The 24,983-nt window shown below is 41.9% G+C and overlaps 1 protein-coding gene across 11 annotated transcripts in view; it reads right to left on the bottom strand.

Moving 5' to 3' along the window:
• The window catches only part of CDC42BPB (CDC42 binding protein kinase beta), a 90,736-nt gene extending 69,873 nt beyond the window's left edge, over window positions 1–20,863 (bottom strand). For 5 of the 11 annotated variants that reach the window (XM_021541358.2, XM_021541359.2, XM_021541362.2 and 2 more), the window contains exon 1: window positions 20,526–20,862. In XM_021541358.2, coding sequence (XP_021397033.2) covers window positions 20,526–20,703 — 178 coding nt within the window. In that variant the 5' untranslated portion in view covers window positions 20,704–20,862. Of the gene's footprint in view, window positions 1–20,525 lie in introns of all 11 variants that reach the window. The other 6 variants (XM_021541356.3, XM_021541357.2, XM_021541361.2 and 3 more) reach the window with 2 other exon arrangements.
• Between the last annotated feature and the right edge of the window lie 4,120 nt (window positions 20,864–24,983).

Genomic DNA, 24,983 nt, shown 5'->3' with positions numbered 1-24,983 from the left:
TAATACTGAAAAGAATGTGACTGTAAGTAGCATTGACTTCAGGAAAGCCAAAAGTGAATTACTATGTACACCTGGTGAAGCTTCCCAAAATGTAATATTTCAAGATATTGCTGTCAGGACACAGACTTTTTTAAGCAGGCAGAAAGACTGGATGAGAAGATCTGCACCTCTGTAACAACTCACAAAGGCATTTCAGAAAACACCCAACAATTTGAGATTAAATTCTAGCTTAACTCTCATGGGAGAATTAAGAAAGCCCTTAGAGAAACAGTGCTCCTGACTGCACTTGGTAGTCCAGTTTTTCATACCTCTTTCCAACTTGTCAAATTTGTTTGGGAGAGGAAAAGCTACCATGCTTCTCTAACCTTAAGCTTTTCCCTAAGATTCCCAGCTCTTTTATTAGATTACATACCAACCACAGATTCCCTGGTGGTCCATCAGCCTCTTCAGCCTTAGAACCATCCCTGACTAAAATACTGAGCAGAAGTCCAACAAAGTCTGCAAGTTGGCACTTTCTGCAGAGACCAAAACAAATGGATGTTTCTTCTACTCAGATTTTGCAAGATTTTCAAAGATGGTACTTTCCTTCCTCTTAAGTCTTGCTAAAAAATCTGCAAAGAAAAGCTTACTATTCTACAATAAAGGAACTTTTCTGCTTTTTATAACTGTTGATATCCAATGCCTTCATAAGCTTAATCTTCAGTCTTTTTATTTTCTTCAAGAAGACAGTACCCAGCCTGGAAGACATCAAGCCATATATAGATTTTCCTTGGGACTGTCTGACATCCCAGACATTTGAGACAACTGAAAAGGGAGCTACACAATGACTTCAATCCAGAGAATTCATTCTCTCCTGAAGGAGTTCCTCCTTGTTCCTTCTCACCACGCTCCAGTCCGTTGTTTGGATCACCAGACTCCATGTGGTACGTCAAACAACGAGCATTTCCAGGCAAAAGCTAACTTGTCTATCCCATTCCATCCCCTCCCACCACACCATTCACCCATACAGCTGTGAACTGTAGCCCCAGCCCAAGGCAGGGAGCAGGATGCGGCTGCAGAAGGGCAAAATAGCTTTCAGAACTGAGGTGAATATCGTGTGGAGCAGAGCAACCATGGAAGTGGCTACACCATAGCCTGTTTCTAGTCAACCTACACCACATTAGGACAGACACTTCCAAAACAGATGTTAAAACTTTGTAAGAAACACCACAGAATGCAGTATCTCTTTAATTTAGCTTTATTCATGCCTCAATTTTTCTGTATTCCTAGTTCAGGGCCAGATTTTGCAGGTGTTGGAGAGGCCATTTAAGCCACAGCAAATGGCAATCACATATTGAAGCACATCAGCAATGGAAAAATTGTTTCAGGGGTTTACATGAATCACTAGTTACAAAGAGTAAAATTTCAATTATCCCATTTCTTGTATTCCATAACAACACTGTAAATATTGCTAAAATCCATTTATTTTACTGCATGATGAACAATCCGAACAGGATAGTTAGTAATTATTTGTAGAATAGCCTGAGAATTATGACTGCTGAGAAAAGAATTTTGGTATTTTTCAGATGGTTTCAAAGTAGAGCTTAAGAAAATCTCAAATTTGAGCTCACTCCAATTTCAGTAACATAGGATGAAACTAAATTTCATCAGACCCAGCACCTCTTGCACATCCTAAGAAATAAAACAATTCCAATCTGATGACCACATTGTGCTGATATAAGCATACATACACTTACATTAATTAAGCCACCACTTACATCATCAATGTATGAGCAAAGTTCTGACTGCATACTTTATTTCATCTTAGAAGTAAAACTTAACAGGAAAGCGGTATACTTGTTTTACCAATCACTTACAGTAAATGCATGGGGTTTTTTTCTCCAGATATACACAAAATTTTCTCTCAAGTTACTATAAACACAATATGTACATTATGTAATAAAACAATTTACACTTTACACAGGTGCTGTATTTACCACATGCCACCTCCTTTATTTTTAGAGCTTAGAGGTTTCCAGTAAGTTTCTTCTTGCCAAAGCAGCCTACACAAATGTAACAGAAATACAGTAACAGGAGTGAAATCCACCTTATAATGCATGCCTTTCTCTGCTTATAAATTTAAAGTAGTTTAATGGCACAACTGTAGGGATCGCTGCGACCAGAGCAGCAGTTCCACAGATCTGCTCTCTCCCATCAGCTCCAACATACCCAGCTGGTCTCACCTCACTGACCTGATTCTACTCACTAAACCAGCAGGATCCCAAGCTACCAATACACGTAACACATCTATCACCGTGTAGTTGAAGAAATTGAATCATCAAGGCAAGGAGGGTAAAGGAGCAGACACTTCAGTTCCCAACTAGATCAAGACCATAAACCAGGAAATACAAGACCAAGGGGGTGGGACAATTAGGTGAGCTTACAGCGCTACAGAACTGCACCTGACTGCAACACTACACATATAAATACCCTGAGCTGTTTTTTCAATTTTAAGAGTTCGGGTAGCAACAACTACTTTAAGAACAGGTGTGGCACATCTTTCTCTTCACTTCCTTCTAAATGGCAGCGGGCAGGAGGACATTTTCTCAGACATTACTCACCCTGTTTCAAAACTTGCCTGGAGCTTGAGATCTAATTAAAAGGTCACTGAAAGTCAGATCTTTGCCGTAGGAAAAGGCCATGAAGACATGCGACAAGCAATTACTGTAACCAGGCACAAGAATCTTTGGAGTAGTTCAAGTTACTCAGAAGCAGAGAAGAGGGGAACTGTCTTTAAATCTGCAGAGAATACTAACAAGTCCCGTGCTAAGATTTGCTACACATTATACTGGACAGCTCAGAGTGGCTTTTTTTTATTACAAATACTCTCAGGATTTATAACTCTTGTTCACTTCCCCCTCTAGACCAGGATTCTATAGCCAAAGCTATTCTGTCTCGCTCTACTCATTCCAATACCACTGGCTGGCAGCGAGCAAGAGGAAGACCATTTACAGCAGCACTATTTTCACTGACTTCAAGTGCCAAAGGTCACTACCAAGAAAACTCAGGGCAAGCAGGGCAACAGGAGCATGGCCAGCTGCCTGTAACAGAAAAACCACTGGGGTTTGGGGTACTCAGAAAGTAAGCACATCTCCAGACAGCATATCAGCATGCTTCCTGACAAATTACTTACTCAGACAGGATGAAAAGAAAGTCTAAATGGAAGAGAAATACATTTCTCAGCCTTCCAATGCGTGATGAAAACTTCACCCAGATAAGGCAATGTGCTACTAATTTCACTGTGCAACTTTTCCTTAATGTCTGACACTGCCTCAGCATCTTTTAAAATTTGTCTATATCTATTCCCAGACTATCCACATAATACAGTTAAAATTTTAAATGGATAAGAAAGATCTAAATTTCTACCGAGAGTAGGGGGGAGGAGGGGGGTGGGGAAAATCTACTAAAAAACTGAGAAAATCCTATCCCTGGTCTTAGACACAGTTTTCAAAAAATTGAGTCAAAACTGTATGATAATGGATTATTAGCAGTAGAGGGTTTTTTTAAGTGCTTATGGCTAAAAAAAAAAAAATTAATTACCAATGAAATAAACCAAGAAGCCTACAGAATTCTGTTTTAGAATACTGCCTATTTACCAGCTATCAGTTATCAGCTTGCTAGTATGAGCTAATTATTCTGAAGTTTCAAACTGACCAGGACCATTACATCTACTATTAAATAAAAAAAAAAAAAAAAAAAAAAAAATCCATTTAAAACAGGGTTTGTTTTTTTAACACACAGTGAATACCCATTAAACAAAACATTTTGGATAAATGATAATCTAGAATTTTAGACATAACTATTTATACAGGTTAAATTTTTTAAACTCTCCATCAAATCAAAAAATCATTGTTAGGGGAAGCAAATCTTGGAACAGTTAAGAGTGAATTTTTAAAATCTAACTGAATTAGAACATGACTAAAGAGCTTTAACATCACATGTGTATGCAAAGCATACAGAACAGGAAACTAAAAATAGAACCCCAAGCCTCTTCCTAGAGACATTTCCAAGTCTCCAAGCATTATAAATTCAGCTTTCTCTAGTACAGGCAGGATGAAGTTCTTCCTTCTTCTCTCCCCCTCATTCTGTATTTTTATCAATGCTTTCCTATCCGAATTTTTGGTAATTTATGTACAGTACACTGAATAAGCTCTTTCCCTTTATCTCAGTATTTTGTGTATCAAAGAACAGTTTTGGTTTTCTTTAGTATTTATAGCCCATCTTTCCTTAACATCTTTGCCATGATATCTTTCAGAAATTCTTAAATCCAGCTTCTGGATCATGATTTTAAGAAAGCTCTCAACAGACTGCCAGCCCACATGACATGCTCTTTCATGGACACACTTCTAGGCATTCCCAAACCTCTTGTAGGCTCCTGGAATCTTATATCCTCCACACTACCATTCCAATCCAGATCATACCTCCCATTACTGAACACTCCAGCATGATCAGCAGCCAGCCAAGATCCCTGGGTTCTAGCTGCTTCCTCCTTCTTACATATTCTGAAAACCGGAAGGGAACAAAAATCTGTTCAATCACTGTACTCACAATTGCAAATACTACGTCTCACCTCTACATCTTATTCCTCAGCTTTTCAAGATAGGCATATCAAGTGAGGATCACCACAGAAAGTTCTTATATCAGGTGCAGTATCTCAAAGCATTTTGCTTTTAAGCTTGTCATTTTAAACAAAAATTTTCAGTTTTGTACTTTCCTCCTTACTTAAAGTGTAACATTATCCATGTGTCATCTATGTTTAATAAATACTACATCCATGATCCTTTTGCTTTAAGAGCATTTAAGCAGAGAATTCATTTTTTTCCCCTCATTTACAGCCCATCTAGACAGGTGTGTTGATTTCAAAACAGAAAATCAAGTACTAAGACATTCAGAACAAGCTTGTAGTAGGGTGGCAATCTCAAATCTTCATCTATACCTCAGGCTCCATTCTGTTGGCTTCCAACCTTTTCCTTTACTCGTACTTGGAAATAACAGCCAAACATTTGGAAGCTCCTATGCAACACCAGGGTGAGCATCTGCATGCCAGTACAGATGCAGGGTTACACTATGACACAAAATATCTTACAGCCCTGTGTTGTGTAAAAGAGGGAAGAAAAAGAACTAAGAGAGAGAGCATTATTTTCTGGCTCTACCATATATAGTAACTTAAAAGTGACAGTGGATTGGAGGGTGAAATTGTAACTTCTCCAACCACATTGGTCAAACCAACAGTCTAACAATTCTCTCTACCTACAAAGAAGAATGTAAAACAATCATTATTTACATGAATAGCATGAGAAAATTCAGTAGAAATACGTAAAAATTAGAAGGCATAGAAAACTTTTAGAAGAACTTTAAAACTCTCAAAATGCAGCTGGAAAACCCTACTGGTGTAATGTACTTTTACAAGTTCCCATTTCCAGGAATCAGTAAAGATGCATTAACTTATTTCCAGAAATCTTCCAACATAACACACAGCCTCTGAGGAGACCACAAGCATAAGGGGTTACCACAAACAGAAAACCAAGGAATTTCAGTCAATCTACAAAATGTTTTAATCTACTTCAATGCAACTGCAAACTACTATAGACACTGAGCCAATATTTACATAGATAAGTCAAATGGTTGCCCTTGTACTTTCTTATACAACATTTTAGTTATACCCCATTCCTTTTTTTTTTTCTATATAGAATTTAATATTTTCCTTTACTAATTTGTCTCCAGTGTCATCTAAGTAAACCTCGGGTACTTTACCCATTTCGTGATTGTTTCAGCTCTTCAGTAGTATTTTCCACTTGCATTGACTCACTTTAAAAACACATTCAGTCCCAAACCACAATCTTATAAAGACTATCAAACTCTTCATTGTTGATGCTGCAGTTCAGACAAGCTAGGTTCATTTTTGATACTAGTATTGTGGAGCTGAGGCTATGTAATCCTTCTCTTCCACAAACTTCTTTGGAATTCTCTAATGTAAAAGTCTGGAACAGCTGTATATTTTTTTTCCTTTACATAAGATAATATATATGTCACTTAGGCCTTTTTTTGGTTTTTTTTAGCCTCATGAAAAATGTGCTCAGTAATACATTATTCCATCTTTGGACTGCCACTGTGAATCAAGCAAGGACATGACATTTACCAAAAATATCTCTTGGTAGTTTCATGGTCTTTAACATACAGCTTCACTCTGGTTCTCATGAGCAGGTACACACAAAACACAGGTCTGTGGCAATGGTCTGCAGGACACAAATATCCCACAGCACTGGGGGAAAGATGACTGCTTATGAAACTTGACTTTTTGTTCATCAAATTTTCTGTGAAGGAGTTAAAAAGCCTTGAAGACTATACTTCTGGCAACTGTCTTACTGTTTATATCTTAACAGCCCCAAAATTTCACTTTTGTAGTAATTTCTTGATATTTAACTCATTTCCTATATAATTTAAATTTTAAAACAAGTGCACAGAAGCATCACTAAAAAAAAAAAAAAAAAAAACCAAAAAAAAACCCCTAGGTCCATAAAATCCTTCAAAACAAGTATCAGTCATGATAAAAAAAAAAAAAAAAAAAGGAAGAGTCATGTGTTAAACTAGTCCACTGCATTATCTGCATAAGCAGCGAGGGTCACTTTGTTCCAATGTCTGTTACTATGCTCAGACTGCATCAGTCATTACTCTTATTTTGTTACAGAACAAAAATACACCTGATTGTTTAAAGAAATTTTACAATGGCAGAGTAGTTTATGTAGTTGTTGGCAAAAACTCATTCCTGACTGACTATTCAGCTGTATTTTAAAGGAAGGAAAGAAAACAGGAGCACTTATACCTGCATTATATGAAATCAAAATTTAAGGAATTACTCTTCTTAAGAGCCACTCGCTAAGGAATGCATTTTTAAGGAACCAAGAAGTCACTTTGGAGTTTCACCTTTCTTATGGGAACATACTTCAACAACTCAAAATCCCCAAGTCTAGCAATAATCTTTGTAATCTCATGTGAGAAGTTTTTCTTTGAATACCGTCAGTTCCATCTCTCCTTCAAAACTTCTCTTAACAGACATTTTAGTAAAAAATCTCAAAGTTAACTTTAAAGTACAGGAACTTCTGGAAACACCAGCTAAAGACATCTGGCTTGACCAATGCTTGTAGTATATTGACTAATATTTTGGATTTTAAATAATGTTTTTTCCACTCCTTTCTAATTCACAGAACTGCTTATTTTTTATTTCAATACTATAAATTTTAAAACAAATACTATGACTCTCCAACAACCTATTTCTGGATATGTGTTAAAAGATTACAAGCAGACAGTGTTGATTTCCTCTTCCATGAATTGTTATGCACAGCTAAATTTATTTCCTTGCCAATTAATTTTTTTTATTATATTTTTAAACACAAAAGTGATAACAAGCAATCTCCACCCAAGTCCCTCAGAAAATGGAGAGGACAGGTTCTTAAGTGTTATATGGGACATGAGGGGGGGGAAGAGATGAGGGCAAGGAGATTGATGTAAGAAGTAGGTCTTGCCCATGCTTTCCTCTTGCAGAAAGATAATCCATTATCTTTCACCAGCTGTCACCCACAGAGCTCTGAAGGTGAACTACTGGAGCACACTTTCCAGTGAGGTCTGTATTATTTATTCTGCACTTATCAAGCATATACTTGAAGAATGAGCCATCATTACCAATGTGGACGATGACATATTACAGCCACAAAAGATCACTGCTGCCATGTGTGCACAAGTGTGCACTACTGTTTTAAAGACATCACTGCAAAGTGCCTTCTCTAAATATAAGTAAGACATGAAAAGTGAAGAGTCTGAACAATTAAAGGAAAGAGGAGGAGAATGGCATTTCTCAGCAGTTTTAAGCAGCAAGACTCAGTCCACATAAAACGTTACTGTCATTATTTCACTGTCTTCTTTTTCTCCCAGGGTACCTCCAGAGTGTGCAAGCACCAAAGTATCTGAAACAACTACACAATACTTTGAGAAAAGTTTCTTCTAAAAAATGAACACACATTATAAACCGCTCACAGACACAGTCCTTGCCCCAGAAGGGCAGTGCACCATTACATTATATAGTGCTCTCAACGAATGCCTACATGACACAGCTGACGATGTATGTTCTCTGAGAAGGATATCTACCAGACTTTCAGGCATTTAGGAATGTGGGGATTTTGAAGAATGTTATTATTTTCCAAGGGTTTTGCTGTAAGCAAAATACTCAAAGACAACAGATATAAATTCATTGTATGGCAAGTCAAGTGCCTCTGGATACCTTCTAAGTACAAAACAGCACTAAAAAAGGATTACTTTCTTACATTTTGTACCATTTGTACATTATTATACTCATAATTGATAGCACTTCCATATACCAATATGATTTTGAAACACTGAATTTGTTGTACATTTTGGTTAGCTGAGTCTACTATCATCAATCAAGAATATCAGCATTAAAACCATGTTGCAAGTCCAACTCCATGTAAGCCATGAGTTCTCAGTTTACAGAGGAAACAAAAAACCCTAGTTTTTTAAGCTAGTATCTCCCATTACATCTTCTTCTTATGAGGAACATTTGTTTCACCCTGTTGTTAGAAACTGCTTACCCAGACTCCTTATAGTGTCAGATATAAGCATATTAGGAGCCCTATTAGATAAGAGATCCTTTGTGATATGAGAACATATCTAGTACAACAGCTACACCTGTACTTTTCATAAAGGATGATTCAGGCTCACAGTCATGCAGGGAGGGCAGGCTCTTCTGACAGCTCCATGGAGGAATGCTTTAAAATATCCAAGTGCTATCAAGGCTAACTAGACAAAAGGAAACCACACTTGAGAGACAGCACTAAACATAAAATATAGGTTCAAAGTTCTTAAAACCTGTTCTGGCAAATTCACTGCCAGGAACAAGGAAACTGGTGCTTTCTTTAAATACATGGAAGAACAACATGAAAAATATTTAGTTTCCCTTCATTTAACATGCCTAGTCAATACTTATAGTCAGACTGTGGTAAAACGCCAGCCAACCAAGGCGACCACCTGAGACTATCAAAAAACCAAGTTGTGTTAGCTACTTTATCTACAGCAAGAAGAAGATGCTATTTCACATATTGCTTTTCATTCTGAGAAGTATGAAGAACAACTATTTACTATTAGAGCAGCCATGATGTTAAATAAATTTGTTAACTTGAAAAAAAAAGATATACTGAACTGCAAAGTAAACTTAGATTGGAAGGGACTCCTGGACACCAGAATCCACCCAAATTACTCAAAGCTGAGATAACATCGAAGTTCAATCATGTGACAAAGGCCTTGCCCAGCTGAGGTTTGCTGCCAGGATAATGAGCCTTTCATCTTTCTGGGTGACTCTTCCAGTGCAAGACCATTGTCAGGGGGAGCACTTTTATTTTTCTCTCACAAAGAATCAGAATCCTCCTTGCTATAGCCTGTGTCCACTGTTAGTCCGTCTTGGCAGTGCACCCAGGAAGCATCTGCCTCTCTGCTCTCCCTAAGCACACATGTAGCAGTGGAGGATAATGATGAGATTTCCTTTCTCCAGACATCTAAAGTTTTTGTTGCATCTCATGTACTTCAGGCCCTCAGCCACATAAGTGGTTTATTCCTAGACTCACTTCAGTTTCCCAGTGGTTTCTCTGTACTGGGAAGCCCTGAACTAGACACAGTACAAGAGAAGTGGCCTTGGAAGAGTGGTGTGAAGAGAAAAACAACTTCCTCAGCCTGCTGGCTACACACTTCAGACGCAGTCCTGCACATAGGCAGCTTCCATTTCTACAATGACACATCACTGACTTCTTCAACTGATTGTTTACCAGGATCCACAAATCCTTTTTTGTAAGACTGCTATCTAGATGGTCATTCCCCAACTTTTACAGCTGTACAGAGCAAGACTTGGCATTTGTCATGCTGAATTTTGTGATGTTTCAGTGTGAAGGAAGTATAATGCTATATAGAAAAGGTAGAGGATGGAATGTGGTATCTGCTATTCCCACCCTCAAAACATGCCTGAAACATTAAACACAATCTTTTATGATGTTTAACATTACCCACAAGAACAGGAAGTCTGTACCTAGACAACCTACAGCTTTCGTTCTGTCAGGATAAACCAGGGCAACTTCTCCTGGTCTGAGCCACTCAAATGCATGCATACCTTTAACACTGATGAAAATTACTGCAAAGCCCTTTCCTAAGGGCAGTAAAAGCTTTTTCACAGATAGCTTTTAATTTTCTTAATTAAAAATTCCCACTTCCCTCCTTCAGAAAATGTCAGGGCTTTTATCTTCACAATTCACATGAGAGTCAACTTCAGGATGCACAAGGATTGATTATTTCTAACCACAGATGTAAACCTGACTAGGTCATGCCTGCCAGGGTCAAGCCTGCCCAGCACAGCCCTGTAGGTACAGCACTACATCCAATCCAGCAAATCCTGCTGGCCCACAGTAGCAAACACACACTGATAACCACAGTTCACTTGCCTTAATAACCAGTAAATACTTCTAGGGGTAAGATAAAGACAGTTTGTGGGTCTGATACAGCCTCCAGTTAGGCACCCCACACTGTTGTCCCATGTTATCTGAAGTACCAGGCCAGAAGAACCACAGTTTAAAAACAGCTGTGTGTATATTGACATTATTCCACACTTAAATATCAACTGCTCAGGAAACCAAAGGCTGAAGTAACTGGTAATGGAAATCTTCAATTACATACCAGAGTAAGTTAACACAGTCAAACTTAACTCCTCTATGCAGTGATATGATGCCACATCACCCAAGGTGTTTTACTACAACTAGTTAAAGCTGATCTGGAAGGAAAATGTGTGTGCCTCTTCCCTGTGACACAGCTAACCTGCAAGATCTCAGACAGTATGCTCTGACAAATGAAGTGCTGTGAGTTTAAGAAAAATACCTATTATGCAATAAAGGCAGAAATATTAAATACCACAGGCTCCAGCCTTCACTCTACACCTACAACCCAACTTCTATCACTTACTCCACTATGACATTTAGATCACTTTTAGCCTCTCGTACATGTAAAACTTTTCTTCTCACAGCCTCCTCGGGGAAGTCCCATGGTTCCGAATCACAAAAATATCTTTTCCTTCAAGATGTGTAACTTGAGAGCATCAAGGCAACAATGCCACCCTAAAAGTAGCCACTGACAGGGAGAACAGAATGTGATTCCCTCTTTGCCTTAAAGAGCATACAAATTAAAAAGAAAGAAACTGTGGTCAAATACTCCATTGCATTCCCATTTTATGCTGACATAATGTAAGCAATTACAGACTAGACACAGAAACCTAAATCCTTTATTTAAGAATTTCAATACAAACATCTTACTCAAGTACACATAACTATAGGAAAAACACCTATCAATAGGAAAAATGTGCTTATTCCCCTTTGGATCAAAAAACTAGAAGCCTATAGAACAAAGCCTGCAGAGCTTGCACACTGGGTGTCCATCTCTCAGGGGTCATAAGAGACAAACCACAACCATGCAGTCATGATACACAGAAATGGGGGTGGAGGGAACAACACCACATGACAACCTAACTAATCCTATCAGAAAAAGAGCTAAATCTAAAGACTAAAAACACGTATTAAAAAGCAAACCTTTGGGAACACTTTTCAAAATTATATAATAGGATCTCCATGCCTGAAGTCACCCTCCTGCTGTTTCTACTCTGCCTTAATTACAGTAAAATAAAAGGCACTCTGAACACTCCAGTTTCTGTATTGATAATCCAAGTCACACGGGCAACAATAAGGCTGGCAGCACAGAGAAAAACTCCATGAAAAAGCCAACTTTTGGGAAAGATGTGCAAAATGAAGATCATAGAAGCCATGTTATAACAACATCAGCAATCCTAAGGTGTGTAAGGCAATGGAGACAATCCCCATCCACTCCCAAGGTACAAGTCAAATCTCTGTAAGTAGTGGGGGAACCAGAGACAGAGGAACTCCTCAAGAGTGGGAAAATGATTCCAGATGTCCATGAGTATTACCATGCAATTACTACAAACCTTGTCCTTCCTCAGATGAGGACAGAGATTTCAAAGGCATACAGTTTAGTTCTTAGGCTAAGGAACCATTATTGGCAGGGAAATCATAATATACAACCCCCTCACAGTGGTTGCTGTGCTTTGGGTGAAGTTATACCTCCTGTAAAAAGAATGAATCCACATCCCACAAACTACACAGTCCCAAATAAAAAGTACAATATTGTCAGAATAGCTGCAACACTTCTTTAAGACTGACTTCCATATACCAACTCAAACGAGTTTAAAACAGGAGTCATTTTACTTGTTACTTCACCTTTCACCAAATCTTTTGATGACAATTAAAACAACATAACTCAGGTTTAAGCCGAATTAAAAGTCCAGACAGAATTTTGTACTGACTTTTCCAAAACTCTGAGCATGCACATCTCACTAAACTGGCATAAACACATTCCAAGCAGGACTTCACAAAGCAATTACCCGTGTTTATTTTTATGTTGGAGGACAATTATAAATTAGGAAAAGAATTTGGGATATATTTGAAATTGGTGCTGCTTCTGATCTTTTCTTGGCATTTTGGTGAAAGGCACATATAGAAATTCACCCCTCAGTGGCATTACACTTAAACAGATTAAGAATTATACTTCAGACTTCACTAATGCACATCTGATTAATAAATTCCACACAGTTTCAATGATTTAATACTTGATAAAGATATCCCCACTATTTTCTAAAGCTCAGATTCCTTTATAGATGTCTTAGGTAGGGTACCCAGAGGTACTAATCACATTTGAAGCTTTAGGCCATGGTTAAGTAATAACACATTTCAGTGTTAAGACCCTGATGACATGAATGATAGAAATTAAGATCTCAGGCACTTCAGGATGCCTAAGGCCTCAGCTGGAAATGATGGATGCACACACTTAATCTGAATGCACTCTTAAGTATATCTCCAGACATGATTACTGAGGTCTATGCAAAATCGGGGCTTAAGAAAACAGTGTGTAGTTTCCTACTGAAGAAAGCTACATTCATTATAGTGAACAAGATCTTTATAAATGAAAGCCTGCATTCTGGCAATCTGCATATGCTGATGAGAAAAATGGGTTGGAAGCTTTTAGTGTTAGAAGACAGCTAAAAAATGAACAGATCACATTGAACCACAGAGCAAATGTACATAAAAATTCTCAGACCTGAAGAATATTTTAAATTAAATCCCTTTTAAAAAAAATTAAAATTTACACAATAAAATGAAAGACCCCCTAGCACTTCAGTGGGATGTAACAGTGAGCATGATACAAGCCCTTTGGTAACATCAAGAATATATTGGAACTCTCAAGTGTACCTTATGAGACTCAGGAAACAAATGTAAACTCTATTTCAAGTATTATCAAAAGCAAAAATACATTAAAAAGCTTTAACAAATCCCTCCTAAGTTTCTAAATGGGTTATTTGTAGTCCATTGTCCTGTTAATTTTTTCAGACTTTGGTAATGAAAACGATGAACACATAAAATTTTTCATAATCTAAGGCACTGCATTCTGTTAGTGGCACAGATAAATTTGCAATTGTTAAATATTATAATTCTTCCATTTTGTAATACCCATCTTAAACCAGCTTGCATGAATTGCCTCAAATTGCATGCAAGGGAAAAAAAAGTAATTTTTTATAAATTTAAAGAATCTGTAGTTTAACATTCCAAACTAATCTCAACTACAGATCAACATTCCTAAAACATTAATATACAACCATAAAGGAGAAGTAACTTGCTAAAAAAAAGAATGAGAAAAGTATTTTCAATTCCGATTCACACAAGTTAAAATCATTTGTTCTAGTAGGTGTGGAAGAAACTGACTCATTCCCACACATTGTTTGCAAAAATAGATTAGTTCAACTTAATTTGATAAAAAAGTTCATTGTACTAGATCTGTTGACTAAACTGACTTTCAAGCCATTTCCATTGACAATGCATAACTCTGACAACCGTGCAAGTTTTAAGGATGTAAATTGAATAATTTTTTTTGCAAAATATTGTATCTTAATATTATCTGTGAAAAATCAATATAACAATAATTTAGATTTGCAAGTGAAACAAGACAGAAAAAAGATTTATGGATGCTTATGAAATCCTACTTCTGCATTACAATCTTATACTTTATCATGTACCATTAGAGAGAAACTACTAGCTGCACACATATTTTCCTGTACGAAGACAAACTTATCAGTGGCTTATTTACCCCCTTCTGAGTTTTCATAGATAAACAAAATTTAAATGCAAAATATAGATCACACAGCCTTCAATATACCACATAATTCCTCAAGCTCTAACTAAAGAGTGGTGCTATTTATTAGCACCATCATCCCCAGGAGAAAAGCAATACCGACTTCCTTCTATGGGACAAAAGACAATCTTCACCCAGGCCATCTGCCACTTTAACAGCACATGCCAATGGGCCTCTCAATCTCCAGACCCTGTTACTTTGCCACTACTAAAATTCAACCGTAACCTTCAGTCCCAATGCTGCACAGCATGAAGTTTTACAGAAAAAGTCATTAAAAGATTCTGCCTCATTCTAAAAATAACAGATTGAAACAGATGTCCTGTGTAAAGAGGATGTGTAAAGAGATGTGTAAAGAGTCCAGCATCGCACAGCAGCAGGATTTTAACCACACGTCCTCATGTCACTAGCCCTGACTACAGTGCTGTCAAAGCTAACATGGCAGTTTGGGCTCCTTATTAGTCCTACCATACATCTTTGAAAAGAACAAAACCAGCTTCATCAAAGCAGAGAATGCAGGAAACTGGGATTCAGCAGCCAGGGTCACATTATTCTGCCAGATGACCATCATGACCTCGTTACAGAAGGTGATCCAAGCTATGGTTTCCCATCTATGACCACAGGAAAGCTTTTAGGAGCAGGAAGGAGTTCTAGTTGCATCCATGCTGCACAAAAAACCCCATGGTCACTACCACTACTCACCTTTCCAGAACATCTGCAAGGCACCTGTAGCTGTACCCTCCCCCCGTGGGCCCTCAGTGCAAGCCCTCCTGTCACTAGCTCTGGTATAAGGGATCATAACAGGCTTTGGTGGATAGAAGATGATGTAGAGGAAACTTAGCCAAAGTCTGAAATTCAGTTGTCTTGTTCATCAGCTGTCTTCATTATCCAAGCACTGTCACTTCACACACGCGCCCAACAGGCTTATCACTCACTGCACAGCCTCTGCCTGCACAGAGAAGGACATTATACAAGCTGCCAGAGCCTGAGGCCCCTTCCTGGATTTTTATGTGTATTTCTGCAAGCAGGGGAGGGAGAAGACTGCCAAAGGGAAGGAAGTGAGGAATTTAAGCCCTCAAGACAAGAGATATGACATGTTATCAAGTGACAGTTTTTCCTGGTGTAACCCCAAAAGACCAATGGATTCTCATAAGCAACCCTACAAGTCCACAGTCTATCAGCTCTGAGGTCATCTCAAAAATACTTGAGGATAGTTCTGCCTCCTATGCTAGCAGCACATTTGCCACACGTTGTGCCCCTGCCCTTCCCTAGTACTTTTTTTAGTACAGCAGTACCTATGGCACAGGACTAGGTCAGCCCTGCTGCTAGTTTAGAAGATGCTCTAGTGCAGGCTGGAAACACCCTTTCCTCAGGCTCACATGTACACTTCTGAACACAACTGCTCTCAGGCTGAGAGAACAGGCTCTACACTGTTCTGACAGAAAGGCCACCCTGTAAGGTTATTCCCTCACTAATTAGGTATTTTTTTATCTGAAGGGTTAAGGTGTCTCTTTAAGCAGAACTGAAAGGACAAAAGACTAGGCCTCAGAGTCAACTTGCAAAGCTCACCGAGCCCCTCCAAATGGCAAGATCCAAACTAGAAGCACCAGTCCCGACAGTGACCTAAAGCTGTGAATCACTGCATCAGCACAGCAGCCCTTCCTGGCCAATGTTCTGTGCATGGTTTTTTCCATCTATGGTCCAGACGCAAGTGTAACAAATATATACCCAAAAGTGGCAATTCAGGGCTAGGCTAGAGGTTGTTTTGAGCACTCTGTGTGTACATTTTTTATCTCTTCTAGTCCTGACTGGGAATATATTGATGTTACTACAACAGCATCCACGTTTTATTATGCCAGACAGTCTTTAAGAGCTCAGCAGCAGGTGCCAAACTGGCCTACTTGTGCTAATAATCTGCATCTTCTTCATGTTCCCCACAGCTTCAGCATTCTTAGAGTTTCTCTCAGGAAAAAATAAAAACAAAGACAGAGATAAAAAACTCCACCACCACCATCCATTCTCTCAGGAAAAAAGAAAAACAAAGACAGAGATAAAAAACTCCACCACCACCATCCAAAAGCAGAACACCACTCTAGCTGGGTAGCCGACCCTGCACAAACTGAGAGCACAGAAAGTAAGTCAGCATTCAAATACACAGCTCATAACAAATGAGGAGAAACAGTCCACAGAAGTATGTTGTGAGCTTTGTCAAACAAAAACAACAAACATATATCAGTCTAAATTACTCTGACATGGGTTTTGAGGTGCTATCACAGAGAGAACCAGCCAGTATAGAATCTGGAAGTGAGACAACACTAAATGAAGTGTGGGGACACGCGCCACCTCAGCAGTATGAAACAGGGTCAGGGGAAACAAAGGCTGAAGCAAGAGAGGCTGTGCAGCACCTGGATCAGTTTGAATACAAATAAGGCCCATTCCTGAGAATATCCTCTGAACATGCTTGACTACTGGCTGCAAACTGTGATGAGCAGCTGTCCAAAAATTGAGCAGCCGGTTGCACCAGTCCCTGGTGACTGGAAGGAAGGGGCAGCGAGCACCAGCCACAGCCTGCTAAGATAACTCCTGAAAAACAAGGTGATGTCAAACCAGCACAGAAGTGATGCCAGCCAGCAAGGTGCCCTGCAAGCAGCCACTCTAGCACAGGGTTATGCAAGAGTCGGATGCCTCAGTGTGAGAGAACAAGAGGCTCCATGGGGAGGAACACGTTGTACCTGAAAGCTAAAGGACAGGTGGTGCAGACACCTGAGCTGTGACTCTGCTGCTCCAGCACTCTTGTACTTCTCTCCTTGTCAGTACAAGGGACAGCATTTACTGCAGGAAAAGTCTCTTGGGACATCCCTCTGCAGTGTATGGACAATACCACACTGCACACCCATAGTCCATCAGGTAAGTCCAAAGTCCATACAGCCTCCTTGGTGCCTGCTGATAGCTTTAAGTAGTCTCACTTTCAGAGAGGAATGAGCAAAGCCAACTAGAATAAACAGGACTCTTCACTATTTCTCACTCTAGGAGCAGCAGATGCAGCAACAGTTTAACAGACATTAAGCACAGATTTGGGAAATTCTTTCTGAACATGTAGACATGGGTCTGTTAAGTAACAGACTTGGATTCATTTCCCACTAAGAATATTGAGCATTATTTCAATATCTATTATATAAACAATATAACAGTGATAACCAACTGGGTGCAAGCTTATTCAACAGAAGTTATAAATAAAAATAACTAGAAGAAAAGGACTTTGGACTCCTCACTTGCAGTTCAGCTAGCTCTTCCTCCAAAGACACTTGGCATAAAGATATGTGAATTATACATCCAGTATAGGGAAAGAACAGTCTGTTTGAAAGCTCCACTCACCATGGGAAAGCTATAATTGACAAGGTTAAAATGGCAGATTCTTACAAGATTTGTAAAGCAATGGAAGCCACAAACTGCCCCAAGGCAAAGGACCACACCCTGCGCTCTTCTATGGTTAGCAAATAGGAAGATTTAAGCCTGTGGCAGGACTACCAGGAAGCAGCAGAGGAATTAATAGGACAGAAGCAATGGCATGCACCATTTGGAGTTTATCAGCCTCCACAGGTAAGGTGCACGGCTTCCGCAGATGTTGAATAGAGAGGAGGTAGCTTAAGTTTCACAAGATGAACATGGGACTTTTATTTTCTGGACTCCTCATTTCTCCAGCGTCCACCAGCTACAGAGTATGAACAGCACTGTGCTCTGTCAGAAAGCAGAGATATCCATGTCCAGCAACTACACCACACAACTCAGAATCAACCTCCTCTGCATCCCACAGCCAGAAAAAAATCCTGCCTCAACTACCACACCTGAACTCTTATTTTCTCTAGCCAATTATGAAGGCAAGCAAGCCCATCAGCCACATTGAATAATTTCAAGGGAATTTTACATGTGTGATACCTCACACCCAATTTTAAAAAAATGTTTGTTACATAGCTCATCTTAATTCAAATTTAATACCTATGCAGCTCATTTCCATTGCCAGTGGTAAGTCACCATCTTGTCAAAAGGAAATTCCTTCTGTCTCCAATTGATAAAGAAACACTGATCTTCAAAGTATATCCCAAATAGTTAACTACATTCTGATGCTTCTATAGACACATAACAGCACAGAAAACTTGTGCACATTAATCCAGAATATCTCCTAACAGCAAATCAGTCTCTAATTAAGACACATCATGACATAAGGAAGATGAGCATGTTTGGCATGATATTTTCCTTATTAGCTGGAGGCAGAAACAAGTTCCTCGTCAGTGGAAACACACTGTGAGGGCATTAGGACACAGATAAAAGGTGTCTCCTTGCTGGCACTTAGCTGTTTTTAACAGCTTGGAGGAAAGGAAGCAACACACAGTATCAACTGTAATTGGTTTTAAGGGTATCCCTTGTTGATGGAACACAAATATACAGTCCAGACTTAGGTCCACCCCCTTACCATCAAGAGCCTGGATTATAAACTTTTATCCCCACTCTGCAGCACCAGATGGTAGCTCACATACATTTCAATTATTTATTGAATAGGCACTTTGTTATACCAGAGTAATCCCACACTGCAGTAAAACCTACACAGTTTTTATTGCGAGCTATACTTTTCATCAAGTCAGTAACCTTTTCACATTCAGTGAACACAATAAATAGAATTAAAAAAGCGATTTTATAAACAATTGGATAATCGGCCTCTCCATCACACAAAAAATGACAACGCTGGGATCAATCAGTAAGACACAACCACCAGCAGCGCTATAGAAAAAGCATATCATTCTCTGGCCTGCCCCAAATCCTTCCAACTTCAGTTTTCAAAGTATGCTGCAGTCTGATCTATCACACTTAACAATTTGCTGGTGCTCACTCCTTCAAGCCATCAGCTTGAAAACAAAAAACTCTGAATGCTCTTTGCTGAAGACATACAAAGCTTCCATGACAAAACAAATAATCAATGTTCCCCAGGCTGCAGCCTTGCGGGGCAGATGTGATAAAGTGGTTAATTATTCAGTTGGCAATCGCATTACTGACGTCAATAGAAGAGTCCAGGAAGTGAATCCTCTTAGTTTGTTAGTGTATGACAAAGAGTGGTGGTCCCCACAGAAATTAAGGAGAACCAGCTGTCCCTTCATGTTAGTGCTGTCCTCTCTAGTGCTAAAGACACACATTAGCATTTACTGAAGTAAATCTGCCCCTCCCTCTCCCTTAGGAAATCCTTTGTTTTGTTGGTTGGCGTTTTTTTTGTTGTTCTTTGATTTTTTTGAAGAGTGCTCTTTTAAAGCCTAATTAACTGTACATGCATGGAACAGCTGATAAACGGGGCAACGTTCTCGTGAGCAATGATCACTCTTCCCTCCCCTCCAATTCTTATTCCATGGAGAAGTCACCTTCGTCATACATTATTATTCATAACTTACTCAGCTGAATAAACCAGTCAGCCACCATGGCCGTTTTAACATAAATTCGTTTAGACATGCAGTAGGGAAGGATCTCTGCTCTCCACATACCTCTAGTCAATAGCCTTAACTAACCAACATTGGATGTAAAACTTTTATCCTAAGTGCCATCAAAAGTATCCACATCTTCTTTTGTCAGTATGCTCCGGACTACTGGAGGTCTCTCGTTATCAGCCTGCTTAACAGTAGGGAACCATTAAACAAAGCTCTTAGAAAGGCTGCCTAGAAATACTCTGTCCTTGGGGGGCATGCCCAAATTAAAGAAGACAGCATGATGAACGGGAACTGTTGTTTCTTCGAGCCACACACACACGCCCTCTGTAAAGCAAGGAGCCGGCACCAGAGCAACATTTCAAAGCCTGAGCCTGGTGCTCTCCCCTCCTCCCCTCCCCCGGGTAGGAAACCCTCCGAGGAGCACTGGATTAGCCTGACGTTTCGGGCTAAGCCGAGCAGGGTTCCAGGCCAAGGACACTCCGCTGTGCTCCTGCTGCCGGCTGCCAAGCGGTTCGCCGGGGACCGAGGGAGGAGACCGGGAGGGTCAAGGCCCGGCCGGCGGCGGGGGTGTTCCCCAGGGAGGCGCCGCATCCAGGGGCGGCGTCTCCGGCCGCACCGGAGCGCGGTGGGATCGCGGTGGGATCGCGGTGCGGGGCCGCCCCGCCCCGCCGCCTCTCGCCGGGCACCGCGCGCAGCCCCCGCCCGCGGCCGCCCCGGGCTCACCCCACTCGAGGAAGTCGGACACGTATCGGTCGCGGCGGAGCGGCGAGTCGCGGCTGCACTCGGCGTAGACGCCGACCAGGAGGTCGAGCAGGGTCTCCACGCTCAGCACGCTGTCGTTCCGCTGCGGCCCGTCCAGCACCAGCTGCTCCAGCCGCTTCAGCCGCACCTTGGCCGACATGGTGCCGCTCGGGCGGCGGGCGCGGGGCACGGACGGGACGGGGCGAAGCGAAGGCCCCGGGGTTCAGCCGCTCTCGGCCGCCCCGCGCCGCCTCCCGCGGCCGAGCGGCTCCTTCCACGGGCTCCGCGTCGGGCACGGACGGTCCATGGGCCGAACCCGGCCACCCCCCGCCCCGCTCCGCTGCGGCCTCGCCCCGGCGGCGGGGAAGGGCCGATCCCGCTGCCGATCCCGCTCCTCCTCCCCGGGCCCGGCGCGTCCCTCGGAGCGCCTCCGGCCACGCCCCCGCGCGGCGCCCGCGCGCTCCGACGTGGGCAGGGCCGCGCGAAGCCGCGCAGGAAGGTTGGGCCGCGCGGCGCGCCGTAGCGGCAGATTCGCCGCGGAGGGCGAGAGCGGCCGCGTGGGCTGCACGTCCGCGCTGGCACTTTCGTGTTTCTGTGTGGGTGTGTCTGTGGGTCTGTGTGCCTGACCCTGTGTGTGTGTGTATGTGTGTGTGTGTATGTGTCTGTGTGTCTGTCCCTCTCTGTATATGTGTGTGTATGTGTCTGTGTGCCTGACCCTCTCTGTATGTGTGTGTGTCTGTGTCTGTGGGTCTGTGTGCCTGACCCTCTCTGTATGTGTGTGTGTATGTGTCTGTGTCTGTGTGCCTGACCCTCTCTGTATGTGTGTGTATGTGTCTGTGGGTCTGTGTGCCTGACCCTCTCTGTATGTGTGTGTGTGTGTGTGTGACCCTCTCTGTATATGTGTGTGTGTGGGTCTGTGCCTGTGCCTCTGTGTGTGTGTTAGCCCCAGTCAGGAGGTTCTTTTGGCTAAGATCTGTGTGTCCTTTCCAGCACGACAAAGGAGCCCTAGTCAGCGGGACAGGCAGCATCCCTCCCGCACGGACCTGCTGGCGCTGAGGAGCTTCAGGCACGCAGCACATGGCGATGCTGGTGTCTGTCTCTGTGCACAGAATCACAGACTCTCTGAGTGGGTCTGGGACACAGCGGGGTCTTGTCCAACCTCCCCACTTGAGCAGTGTCACCCCAGAGGACACAGCACAGGATGGCATCCAGATGGCTCTTGGATGTCTCCAGTGAGGGAGACTCCCAGCCCTCTCTGGGCAACCTGTTCCGTGCATGGTCACTGCACAGTAAAGGTCTTCCTCAAGCTCGGGTGGAACTTCCTCTGCATCAGTTTCTGCCCATTGCCTCTTGTCCTATTGCGCAGCACCACCAAGAAGAGCCTGGCTCCATCCTCTTGCCACCCTCCTTTCAGATACTTGTAGACATTGATGGGGTCCCCTCTCACTTGTGTTTTCTTGAGGCTGAACAGGACCTGCTCCCTCAGCCTTTCTTCATAATAGTGATGCCCCAGTCCCCCAGTCATCCTTCCTATCTTCTGCTGGACCTGCTCCAGGGGCTCCATTGCTAACTTGCAGAAAATACTCCAGGCCCAAGTATCCTATTGCTGAACTATCTTAAGTGTAATACTAAAGATCACACCTACAGGTCAGAAAGATCCCTGCCAAGATGAAGACACTTTCTCTGAGCATGTGTAGAAGTTAGCTGGGGTTATGTAACTTGTATGGAAATAACTAACCAATCTTAGTAGAGGGGCTGAGCTTGGTAAGTTGCTAACTCTGATTTTTGTTTATGAATAATGGTGCAGAAACTCCGGTGGCTTGTGCTTCATTTGTGCAAGACCACTGAGCACCCAGGCTTGCACAACCCTGAAATAAATTATCAATGTCTCTCTTGAGTGTGCAATTCTTGGCTTGTTGCACACCAGATATGATTCCCATTTCATGGACAACAGTGTGTGTGCCCTGGCCTTTGCCATCCCTGGCTCCAGGGCAAAGTCCCCTCCTCACTGGTCAGGCAGGTGCCCTGGGGACCGGGCAGCCTGCCCGAGCCACCCAGCCCCACACCTGGCCATGCCAGGCCATAGGTTCCCATGAAGGATGTGGTGACCCCAAGGCCACCATCCCCACAAGTCTTCACCAGATGCTGTGGCCACTGGGAGAATTCTCCTACCATATTTGGAGTGGGACCTTCTCTTTCCCAACCTTTGTCATGATTCCCTGCTCTGTGATTTGCCTCAATGGAGCAGGCATGGCTTTGCAGCAGGACATGGTGTCTGGAAGCTGTGGCTTTTTATACCTTTTAGAACCTCCCTGGTGACAGGACTTTATTTCTCAGCAGCAGCTAGCCTGGGCAAAAGAGCCCTGCGTGTTCACAGCTGCTGTCTTGATCCCTTGAAGGAGAAGGGAGCTGGGTGTAAGGCACTCAAACCTTTCCTCAGCACTGCTTTTTTTCCCATCACAGCTTATTCTGAGAACTGTTCTCTCTGGAAGCTGCAGCACCTCAAGGCAAGATGCTGAGTAGCTTGGGATGGGAGTTCACTTCTGCAGGAATGCAGCCAGTCAGGTCCTGATGCAAAGTCGAACTGGCTAGGATGCTGTTTCCTTGCCTGTCTCCCCCGGCAGGTAGTTGAAGTGCTGTGCGTTCAAAACCATGGCACTGGAAAGGAGGCAGCCGAGCGCTGGTTCTGTCTGGGCTGGGAACACCCTGCCCCCAGCAGCAGGAGCCAGACTGGGCTTTGCTCATGGTCAGACGTGACATGTCAGCCACTGCTGAAAGACCTGAACGTTCCCATCTGCCACCTCCAGGGCCAACGGCGAGGCCAAACCCAAGCAGGGCTGCACACGGGAGCTGCCCTTTCCCAAGGGTCTGGAGCACTCCCAGGCGGAGCCATGGATATTTATTGTGGAGCAGACCATGGGACACAGAGGGCCAGCAGCTGATTACAGAAATACCTGTTTCTAGGATCCCTTGGCCCTCAGGCATGTTTGATATCTCTTTGACAGCAGTTCAGTTCATAATAATCCCATCCTGTGCATTTGGACCTAGTACCCGGGTCAAGAAGATACAGGCGTGTAGAGACCTGTTAATTCGAAAAAATGCAAGTTGATAGAAGATCCTATGAATCACACAGAGAACCCATCATTTTAAAATAATGAAAACCCACAGTAGACTAAAATAGTTTTGTTTTTCCTGAATAACTTCTATCTCTTTGTACTTCTTTCTGCAAACATCCACTTGAAAAAAAATATTTTGCAGCAGATCTCGAAGGTTTCATTGTTCTCTCGAGGTGTTCCTCCTTGGTTACAGTTCCTTCATCTGACCTCATACTGTGTCGTATCACAGATACATTCATTTAGAGAAGCCTTGGTGTTTCAGCAATCACAATTGTTCTTCTGGTGCTGTCGTTTTATTTAAAAGGAGAGCCTAACATTTTCAGCTTCTTACCACTTTGGAGAGTAATTTTCACGCAGTTGATCAGAGTAATGGCCAGCGAGAACAGAGTTTTAAAGATCTTGTTACAATATCTATCTTAGCCCTTCTTATCTGTTCCCGCAGGTGGTGATTATCATCACCTCCTTTAGCAAGGAAGAGATAAAGGAGACTACAGCTGGAGAAGAAATCGCCATCTCTACCTACAGATCGCTCTGTTGTTTCCAGTCTCCTCACTCTGTTTTGCATTAGCAGAATTCAGGGGTTCCGGGAGCTATTCCTGACTGGCACCAGTAGCAGGGAAGAACCGGCTCCAGTGCTGGGAGAACGACAGATGGGTGACAGATGATATTGAATCCAGCTTTAACAGCTATGGAAGCTTTAGTACAGCAGACCAGCACGTGCAGGATTATTTATGAGTGATGCTATTGGTATTCCACAATTAGTTGAAATTTTGTTTTAAAAAAACCTTGCGAAGAGTTGAAAGCCGTGTGCATTGTAAATAATTCTGGGTTTTCATAGCAAGGGTTTCAGCTACAGAAAACTACTGAGCTCAAAGGTGGCATTTGATATTCCTACTAGGAATTGTACATAAACTTGGAAATGTAGCTGAAGGTATTCTGCTTCTGTTACTCATCTGTGCCAATTCCATAGGCTAAAAATAAATGTGATCTGGCTAAAATGAATTAAATTATCCATCTTACCAGTTCCTTTTTCCTGTGGCATATTTAAGTGGAAAAATACAGCCCAGTTTTTCTGGAACAGATCTGATTTTAAATTTTTTAAGGGTTTTGTTTGTTTGTTTAGTTTTTTGGGTTTTTTTTTGGCAAGTGAACAGGTTCTCAGTTTTCTGGAATCATTGTAGATCTGCAGAACTGAAGACACAAGGTCCATGTAGCTACTGAAAGGTTTTTATGAATCCAATTAACTCAATCAACTTAGGTCTGGAGTTTGGTGTGGGTTTTTTGTTTTGTTTTTTGTTTTGGGGTGGGTTTTTTTGCTTTTTTT

The sequence above is a fragment of the Lonchura striata genome, chromosome 6 (genome assembly GCF_046129695.1).
Source record: "Lonchura striata isolate bLonStr1 chromosome 6, bLonStr1.mat, whole genome shotgun sequence".
NCBI lineage: Eukaryota > Metazoa > Chordata > Aves > Passeriformes > Estrildidae > Lonchura > Lonchura striata.
Note: the sequence above shows the minus strand (reverse complement) of the source record. Positions and strands in the feature narration are given on the sequence as shown.